We start from the raw sequence: 10000 nt of genomic DNA on the forward strand, positions 1-10000 counted from the left end.
TTTGAGGAGCGAGAAAATGGAAAATCACGAATCACGAATTCACGCCGTAAAATTCACAGCCAACACATCGAAAATTTCCCTTGCCTGAGCAGCAAAATTAGAGGCTGCCGTCAGCTTCCGCGTTCCGCGCTGATTTTCCGATGGTTTTCCGAAGTTTTCCCATGATTTTGGCAAAAAAAAACCGCGGCCTTAACATGTCAATTGCTTTTCCGTAGCGCTTGAGAACATTTTGCAAGTGAATTAACCTGTTTAACTAAAACACTTGGGATTCAACCCCAAAACCACACACTGCCTGGCAACCCGGTTTAAGGGATATTTTTTCACAGTCATTCGCATTTCGCATGAAAAAAATTCTTTTTCCTCGGAGCTCTCTTGGTACAGGTCGTGCTGCAGCGATTTCTCGTGGTTTTGGCTGTTTTGCCACCTGATTAACCGGTAAGTGCAAGGATTTGATTATATTTTAACATCCGTGTAATTTGTGCGTAGTTTGTGATAATTTTTGTCTCGTGAAATTGTACGCGCGTTTGTGCCTTTGAATATGCTGCGAAAAATCATGTTCAATCATGATACAAAGAATAAGTGGGCTGGTATAAGCGCTAACGAAGCGAAAATTCCGGGATTTCTTTCCGCAAAGTTATGTGTAATTATCGATAGCTTGACGCGCATGAAATCGCACGTTGTCCCTCGATTACGGCCTAGAACATGTTGCTTCGATTTTAAAAAGTAAGCGAGTAAGCATTTGCCAAATGTTACCGTAAAACGCGTAGACGCCGAATAGTACTAGACTAGTTTGGTAGATTTTTTTTTAAACGTTCCGAGACACTTTAACTGAAAGAAAAGAGCATTGTCCCGTTTCGCGAACAAAAGGCCCCAAATCCGTTGGAATTCTGAAGAAACCGTGAACTCGAATCGTCTCGAAAATGGCGGCAAATGTGTTTTGCCGGCCCGCTCTGTCAAACGCCAGCCGGCTTCCGTCTCTGTCCGTTCCCCTGGTACGTAAACAACAGCCTGCTGCGGTGCGAGCGTTTCTTTTGTTTGCTCGCAAGCATGGCTCGGCCGAATCGCGCCGATCATTGCACTTTTTTTCTGCGCTCTTCGTTCGGTCATTTGAAACTCTCGCCGGCAGCAGTGTGTTGGTTTGGTGGTGCTAAAGTGCCGATTTTGCAGCCCGCGTGCTTCGATCTAACACTGCGTGGACCTTCCTCTGTCGCCAAGGTAAGAAATCAAGGCCGCCGAAAACGATCGAATCTTAACACAGAAATTGGTTGGTGAAGTTCTCCAATTGCTGCCCTTTTCGATGGTCAGCTAACATTTCTTGTGCTCGTGATCCAAAAATGCCTTTCGTGTTCGTTCCGGGTCCGTTCGCATCCATATCGTCGGTCGGTCGGTCATCCGCGAACAAAAGAAGCATGCCTTGGCATCGTTAGGATGTGTTGGTTAAACGGGGGGCGGGTAGCGCGGGTGAGCAGCAAATTCGTAGAAAGCAGACTCCGGCAAGAGCGAATGCTGGAGCCGGCCAACCGAACACGCGGTTTCTGAATTTTGTTGCTCTGCGTTATCCCACCGAACGGGGTATGGGTGAGGGTGGCGATGGGGGCGGGTGATGGCTTTCTTTTTTCAGTTCAATTAGTTTTTATAATATTTTAACCATCGTTTTTCTCTTCCCACTTCGTCTGTGGCTCGTCTGTTCGTATGTGTATGCGTAAAAACAGGTGTCGGCTAGCGTGGAGCACTAGATTCGTGCGCGAAGAATCTCTTTTCGGCTACTTAGACTGTTCGAGCAAAAATCCAAAATGAGTGACGGCGAATGGGAAGAAGTAAGTCTTATTTCATAATCATTTTTTCGTTCTACCAAAAAAACAAATTGACGAAAATATTTCTCTTCAATTAACGCTTTATTCTTTATTTTTATCACAGCAGGGGCGTAGCTTTGGTGGTAACAACTTCGACGACTCACAAGTAACTAACGGTAAGTTTTATTTTTAACACGTTTTTAATGTGCTTGGCGTTTTTACCAACTTTACTAATTCATGTTTCTTCTCCGTTTTTACTATTCGCAGGTAATGGTTACAGCGATGATCACCACCAGAATGGATTTAGTGATCGTCGCGGTGGACGAGGCGGCCGTGGCGATGGCGGCGGCTTCCGTGGAAAAAGGAACGGTGACGACGACGGAGGTTACCAAGGTAACGACCCGGCGATGGACGTGGTTCAATCGGACAAACCTCGCGAAATCTATATTCCACCCCCGCCCACGGAGGACGAAGAAGTGATATTCGGATCCGGAATCTCGTCGGGTATTAACTTTGAAAACTTGACTGAAATCGAAGTGAAGGTTTCCGGCGAAAACCCGCCAGCATGCATCGAATCGTTCTCCAAGTCCGGTCTGAGCGAAGCGGTGTTGAACAACGTGCGCCGCTCCGGCTACAAGAAGCCGACTCCGATTCAACGGCACGCTATACCGATCGTGTTGAATGGGCGCGACATGATGGGCTGCGCCCAAACAGGTTCGGGGAAAACAGCGGCCTTCATGTTGCCCATGATTGACTGGATCCTGTCCCTACCGGATTTGCAGCCCTACGATCGCCAGCCCTACGTCCTGGTGGTGGCACCGACGCGCGAGCTTGTCATCCAAATTCATGACGAGGCACGCAAATTTTCACACGGCACTGGACTGAAGGTGGTTTGCATTTATGGTGGAGCGGCCACTACTCATCAGCTGCAGATGCTGCGGGGCGGTTGCCAGATAATGGTGGCGACTCCAGGCAGGTTGCTGGATTTCATAGACCGCGGAGTGATCACTTTCGAGAAGATCAAATATGTCGTTCTCGATGAAGCCGATCGCATGCTGGATATGGGTTTTCTGCCCACGATTGAGAAGGTTATGGGCCATCCGACAATGCCTCCGAAAGATCAGCGCCAAACACTGATGTTTTCGGCTACATTCGCTGCTGATATACAGCAGTTGGCGGGCGTGTTCTTGAACAATTACATTTACGTAGCCGTAGGCATCGTCGGTGGAGCCTGCGGTGACGTCGAGCAGGTGATCTACGAGGTAGAGAAGTTCAAGAAACGAAAGAAGCTGGAGGAGATTCTTGACCAAGGAAATGCCCAAGGAACCTTAGTTTTTGTAGAAACTAAGAGGAACGCGGATTATCTCGCTTCGTTGATGTCGGAAACAAAGTTTCCGACCACGTCGATCCACGGTGATCGCTTGCAACGCGAGCGTGAAATGGCGCTCAAGGATTTCAAAGAGGGTCGCATGGATGTTCTGATTGCGACGTCGGTAGCGGCTCGAGGACTGGATATTAAAAACGTATCCCACGTGATCAACTATGATCTACCCAAGAATATAGACGACTACGTGCATCGCATTGGCCGTACCGGTCGAGTTGGAAACAAGGGGCGTGCGACCAGCTTCTACGACCCTAATGAGGACCATTCCATAGCATCGAGTTTGGTAAAGATCCTGCAGCAGGCAAATCAAAACGTGCCCGACTTCCTCGGGCATCTGGCTGGTAACAGCGGCGGTGGTGGTGGAGCCTTTAATGGATCGACCTTCGGTGGCCGTGATATCCGCGATTCAGCCGGATCTCGTATTGATGCTCAACCGGCTAAGCAGGAACCCGAGGAGTTGTGGTAATGTTTTGGGTGAGGACGATTACTTTATGGTTCTTATAGAGAGCTTCTCTTTTTCAATTTTCCTTCATTTCATTTCTTGATCTTTTAAAGAACAAAACCGAACGTTGTGTTGAATTTAAAGATGAATTTAATTAAATATTACTATGTAATATCGTTGAATTAAATATGTTATAACTTCAAATAACTCTTTTGCCTTTTTTGTAGTGATTTATTCCGTAAAGAAAGAAATTGTGACATATTTCAGGTAAGGTTTAATCGATAAAGCGGTTTTTTACTGGGTACAGATTGTATCGGCTTGTGTATAGGCATCTCCTAGTGATTGCTTCAGTAGCGCCCGTGCCGCAATCAGACAATCATTCAGCGCAGATCGTAAGATTGAGGAAAGCTGTCCGGTTGTGCTGACACCGTCGATTGCAATAGGAGCGGTGAGCATGGCCTCCAGCTTCGTTCGGATAGTCGGCGCTTCCGTGAAGATGTTCAACCCACGGAGCGCGGTCAACATGCTCGCCTTAGCGTACTCTTGCCGTTCGGTGTTCGATGTTGAAGGATACAAGTTGGCAAACATTTCTTCGTCGATCATGGCAACGCAGTTGCTGAACGAAATACCTCCGAGCGCCATGAGGGAATCGGTGGCGGTTGCCACGAATCCAGCACAATCGGTATCATCGGCCTGTTCCAAGGCATTACGGATGTTGGATTCATCGTCGATTGTCTGCTGTACGTATTGCTCCTGGCTCAGAATGAGCTCCGATTGCAAGGCAACGAACAGTTCACTCTCTCCTGCAATAAGCTTCCTTTGCATCTTTCCGCCGCCAGCTTTCTTCAGTGGTTGGAATGCTTGCAGCGTATCCTGTCGATCCTTTGCTGCGCCATCTATTCCCACAAAGCAGTACACGCACAGCACCGATAAAGCGATCACTATCCACTTCATCTTATAAACGAGCTCTATGTTGGACGGTTGACTTTAAACTGATGCCGATTTCGTGGGTGCACTGGACGTTACATTTTTATAGTCAGCCAGACAACTGCCATGGGAGGTTGGTTGATATTGTAGTCCATGTGCTGACCCATCGGTATCCGGGATCGTAAATTAACGCTTGATTATCATTATAGACGCACGAAGATAATGCTTCGTATCAGTCTATGAACCGAAAAATCGTTGTGACTACCCGTACTGTTGCAAAATGACTGAAATGATTAATTTATTGAATTGAACGTAACTGCCAGGCATTTGACTTCACCCGGAACCGGATCTCGTGCTACCATCTTTGTTCCATAAAACCCAGGTGGTAAAGTGAAAAGGAAATGGTCTATTTCAGTCCGATTAGTGTTATTTTAGTTGCTATTCCATGGAATGCAATCATCTGTATGAGCATTATGGCTTTTATATGACAGTGTTGATAAGTCGTTATCATCGGTTGGAGCCCATATCCGCCATCAACGGTATAAAACAAGGAAGCATTTCGTCTAGTAGATCAGAACACAACGCAGTGTAGTGAAGCATTAGAGACAACTCAAGGAGAAGTACATCACTTCAGACGAAAACCTTTCTGCCAAATCGTTTCATCATGAAGACGTTCCTAACAATCGTCCTGTTGTGCCTGGGAATTGCAAGCGTAAGTTAAAATATTCGTATATGATCTTTCAGCATTGAACACTAATCTCTTTTGGATCCGTACAGAACTGTGAAGCTGGCCGCCCAGTGTCATATCAAGTGGTGCAGAAATTAAAGGAGGTTGAGCCTGTCTACAAGCAGCTTCAGGATAGCGTGGTGAATGCCGTTGCATCAGCCAAGCTCAACACTGCAGCTCGGACTGATGCATTCTACCGAGCCGTGATTGCCGACAAAGAGTCGTCCTTGACGCAATCTGTACAAATGGAGGATCAGTTCATCTTTCAGCTAGACAATCAGGCTCCATCGGTCGACGCCAGCTGCATCGGGTTCCTTCGGACACTGGTTGATAATAACATGAATGTGGCTGGTGTGGGCTTCACGCAATGCGTTAAGACAGTCGAGAAGAACCTGAAAGCGGAACTAGATAAGATCTACGAGCTGCTGCTTGTGGACGAGTCAGACGTCTTCGGTCTTAGTCTGCTGGATGTATTCGATGGCGAGAACATGATTGCTGATCCGGCCAAGATCGTTGCCAAATTGGAAGCTAAGGAGCAGGACATCTCTCGCATCTCGCTGTCCTTCATAAGCGAGATCAATTCTGCTGTTGACACGTTCGCATCCCGTTTGAACGACATGACCGGAAGCTACAAATCATGTTTGCTGATGAATGAGTCCATCTTGAAGGCGACTTACGACAATTCCAAGACCCAGCTGACTGGAATCTGTCTCGGCTCAATTGTCTAAAGGAATTTGATTATTCAATCTTATTCGTTTTGTTGGACACCAGCTGTATTAAATTCGTAAAATAAATGAAATGGCAATTCAAATTAATTGGCTGTGCTTAACACTGTGTATACTGTTCCGTTATCAGTTCATAAAACTACGGAATGCAGTAGTAGAAAAATGGGAAAGATAAAAAGCATTTGTCGCTTTAGGTGCGATAAAATCCAGACTCCTCTTTACCGTTCACTCCATTTTCCTGGCTCTCGCCAGCTCCGTTGGGTCTTCGATTAGCTTTGCTTGATGATGCTATCAATCCATGCTATGATGCTATGCTATGATGGATGCTATCAAATATCCAGTTAATCCAAAAAATAAGAGCGAGAACATAAGATATCTCGAGAGAAAGAGGCTGACACACATTCGATTGCATCTAGCTTGCTTGAATAGGCGCAATTTTGAAGATTTTTTTCTGAAGAAACCATTCAACCTAATTTTTTAAAGAGAAGGCCATATTAAACTGCATTTTTTTCAAGAAATTTTGTTTCTACTTTGAAGAAGATTTATCAACAACGTGGATGAATCCACGGCATCAAATTAAGGAATGCTTGTTTTGGAAAAGGTACTTTTTCCAGTGCTCATCGTAGCCGCGTGATTCGAGATTTACAAATCGGCACAGTTTTGTTAGGTTATAAGTTTATCCAGGAAGTCGTTTTTTGTTAATTTTTCAATTTTGCCTGATTTTTTAAGATTGATCTATGGTGAAAAATTGATCTATGAACAAACCGGGTTCGTCGCTTTAACGCAAGTCTTTTGATTTGGACCAAAAACGGTTTGGCGATTTCTTAGTGTTTAGATTATGTGTTCGAAAAATTCAAGTCGATCGTAAGTAGTGTTTATGCTACGATGGGCACCGACTTTGAAAACGTTGGTTTAAAAAAAAACCCGCATCAAAGTAGCGAGCTGCATTGAGCCATGTATGAAGCGCGGATGTTAAAAAGTTCATATCTTTGTCAGGTTTTCCTCGATTGAGCCAACAAATTTACACAATTTTCGCTCATCGGTACTGGATTTAACCCAGTAACAGAGGACAATGAATCAAAATCTTTAACATGGACTCATCATCAGAATGATTGACCAACTGGTCAACACCGGAAGGTCAGAACGATAACAGTACCGGCACATCAACCGAATGCCATAAAACTTATCTATCTGGAGCTGAGTTATTCAGAGAATGAAGCTAACAAGGGTCCCGGATTTCAGCTCATCAAATCCGCAGATCCGGTTCATTTGTCCGAAGCATGATCCAATAAGCACGATGGTCTATCCGCTATCTTATCTAGAGTCCATCGTTCCCGGAGTTAAACAGTTATCAACGGGCTATAAATTAAAATCCTAAACTTTGGTTCATCATCGGATTGATTGACCAATTGGAACTCTACGTTTCTTGATTGGTTTCATATCTTTTCGTAATGCGACGACTCATGCGTCGGCTTAGCGCGGTTCTTTTTATGAGTAGATTGTGTTTTGTGAATGAATTGGTCAACGCCGGAAGGTCAGTATGATAGCCCTTCCGGCATATCAACTGAGTGCCATAAAACTGATCCCGGATCTCAGCTCAGCAAAGAAAATAACGCCAATACAGATAAGATCGTGGTGATGTATCATTTCCTTTCGATATTTTAGAAAATATCTTCACTTCATTATGGTTTACAAACTATTATTTGTGTGTATTACCGTTAACCATTAAGCAGGTTGCTCTTGTATCATCCGTTCAAAAGTTCAAGTCGATCGTAAGTAGTGTTTATGCTACGATGGGCACCGACTTTGAAAACGTTGGTTATTGCCGGTATACTTGAGGGATTTGTGGACTCGCCGGCATTACTAGCTGCCTTGGATATCCATGTTCCTGCGCGATGTTTGCGGTCTAGCCGGTTCCTGTCAGTTGTGAATGCCGGAATGCGTTGCGGTCCTGCAGTTCAATTCAAACTATGCGTCCTTTGACTTCGGTGTTCCGTTGCGAAGTTTTCGCGATCAGCTTAAGATTAATGTTACGGATGTTGTCTCTTGTATGTCGTTTTAGTGTTGAGCGATGCGTAGCTTGATTAGGCCATGTGGCCCGTCTAGTTTTAAATGAATAAATAAATAACAAATTTACAGTAAATGGCTTTAATTTTCTCTTCAAATATTCTGCTATTGTTGGCAATCGAACATTTGAAACAAGTATGTGAGAGCGAGTCTATGTCTTACAGCAGCGGCGCTAGATCCGGTTTATTTATCGGTAGATTGAACCAATTAGCGTTGGAGCCGTTTATGGAACCGTCTACTGGTTCCTTATAATTTACAATCCATCAATAATGTGTCATCGATGTCGGTATGTGTACGATAAGCTCTTATTGGTATATTTGTCGCACTGCAAAGCGAACCGTTATAACGGTGATTGATTAACCCTTGCTCGACAGTGTACCGCAGCTGATCTTAACTGGCAGTGAACTTAGGCGAACTGATAGCATTAATTCCCTCATTTTTTGATTGTTCTACCTTTTGGTGGAACGTAAGTATAACGCCTAAACACAGGCGAACAATAATCACCTACCCTTCCCATCAATAATGTGTGATTGATGTCGGCACATGTACGATAAGCTTTTATTGGTATATTTTTTGCTTTATAAAGCGAAGTCTCACGTCGCTGATTGATTAAATCTCGCTCAACAGTGTATCGGAGCTGGTCTATCGCGGAAGATTTACAATGCACGTAGGCAAAATGAAAGCCTTACAGCTTTCGATTATGCTTTGTTTTACCTCCTGTTGGCTCGTAAGTATAAAACATGAACGCAGACGGATAATAGTTACCAATCGCATGGCTAATGCTTTTTTTTAGCTTCCTGTCAGTGACGCGGGACGATTAGCTTCAATGCAGGTGGTGCAACGGTTGAAGGAGCTTGAGCCGAAGCATGCCGAAATTAAATATCAAATCATCAACTTTGTAGCAACGGCCAAGTTCAATGTGGTGCATAAGGCAGACGATTTTTATAGGCGAGTGTTTGCTCTCAAGGAAGGCTCGTTGACTGCATCGACAGTACTAGAGGATGAGCTGCTCTACCAGTTGGACCATCAGCTAGCGCCAGCCGATCGGAGTTGTCTCGGAATGCTGCGCACGATCGTTGATAACAACATGAATGTGGCCGGTGTGGGCTTCACGAACTGTGTCAGTAATGTCGAGTCCGAGTTGGATCGGGCGCTCGAGCGTGCTCACAAGACTCTGCAGCTGGATGAATCGGAAATCTTCTACCAACGACTGCTGGATGTGTTCGATGGGGAAAACATAATGGCCGGACCGGATGCGATTCTGGCCAAATTGCAGAGCAAAGCGGATGCCATCGATGGGTACAGCAAGGATTATATTAGCGACATATTCGTGGTCGTGGAAACGTTCTCCACAGCCCTGGACTCGATGAGAAGGAACTATGAGCAATGTTTGAATACGAACGAACGCATCCTTAGGAGCACGTACGAAGTATCGAGAAGTCAGTTGACGGAAATTTGTCTAGGAAGTATTGTTCCGTGAGTTTTCAACTCATAAAAAAAACAAGTTCAGCAAAGCATAGTACCTGGCAACTCTTTTGATATTTGGTATACCATTTCATTGAAGCCATGGAATCGAATCCGCCTCTAAAGTGATATTGTTACTTAGTGATAAAATATATTTTTTAATTTATTTCTATTATGTTTGAGTGGGAATTGTCGAACGATCTATCGATAGTAACGAGGCCTGTGAAAATTGAAATACTCCTCTTGTTGAGAGAAAAATTCCAAAACGATGATTCCGATAGAAAATATCCCTCGAATGTTGGCGTAAGGAAAACCAAAAGTCAAACCAAGTGCTTCGATGAACTTCAAGCCGCGCTGAGGCAATAATGCAAATCCTTTAATGGAAATTGAATTTTAAGGATGCTACGCTACGCTCTATGACTCTGCAAAGCTCGAAGCCTCGATGGCCATAGATGGCAAAAGATGCAGATT

At 44.6% G+C, this 10000-nt stretch overlaps 4 protein-coding genes across 6 annotated transcripts in view; 3 read left to right on the forward strand and 1 right to left on the reverse strand.

Annotated features, from left to right (window-relative positions):
- LOC126572731 (RNA-binding protein 5-B-like) overlaps positions 1-71 on the reverse strand; it is a 5703-nt gene extending 5632 nt beyond the window's left edge. For both annotated transcript variants that reach the window (XM_050232277.1, XM_050232276.1), the window contains exon 1: positions 1-71. This exon is cut by the window's left edge and continues 137 nt beyond it. The gene's annotated coding sequence lies outside the window, so the exon portion shown is untranslated.
- Positions 72-351: 280 nt separating this feature from the next.
- LOC126569632 (ATP-dependent RNA helicase vasa) lies at positions 352-3826 on the forward strand. 2 transcript variants are annotated; one of them, XM_050226864.1, is made up of 4 exons: positions 352-435; positions 1713-1817; positions 1918-1969; positions 2061-3826. In XM_050226864.1, exons 2-4 carry the CDS (start codon positions 1794-1796, stop codon positions 3641-3643), a joined length of 1659 nt encoding a protein of 552 aa, XP_050082821.1. In that variant the 5' UTR covers positions 352-435; positions 1713-1793; the 3' UTR covers positions 3644-3826. The 2 variants fall into 2 exon arrangements, with proteins under 2 accessions (XP_050082821.1, XP_050082822.1); XM_050226865.1 differs by lacking the exon at positions 352-435 and adding an exon at positions 1019-1215.
- A 1302-nt stretch (positions 3827-5128) lies between these two features.
- Positions 5129-6001, forward strand: LOC126581266 (uncharacterized). The gene is made up of 2 exons (XM_050244801.1): positions 5129-5258; positions 5324-6001. Exons 1-2 carry the CDS (start codon positions 5211-5213, stop codon positions 5999-6001), a joined length of 726 nt encoding a protein of 241 aa, XP_050100758.1. The 5' UTR covers positions 5129-5210.
- Positions 6002-8741: 2740 nt separating this feature from the next.
- LOC126577531 (uncharacterized) lies at positions 8742-9545 on the forward strand. The gene is made up of 2 exons (XM_050239213.1): positions 8742-8792; positions 8859-9545. The coding sequence occupies exons 1-2, from the start codon at positions 8742-8744 to the stop codon at positions 9543-9545; spliced, it is 738 nt and encodes a 245-aa protein (XP_050095170.1).
- The last annotated feature ends 455 nt before the right edge of the window (positions 9546-10000 follow it).

This window comes from Anopheles aquasalis, chromosome 2 (assembly GCF_943734665.1).
Source record: "Anopheles aquasalis chromosome 2, idAnoAquaMG_Q_19, whole genome shotgun sequence".
In the NCBI taxonomy this organism is placed as follows: domain Eukaryota; kingdom Metazoa; phylum Arthropoda; class Insecta; order Diptera; family Culicidae; genus Anopheles; species Anopheles aquasalis.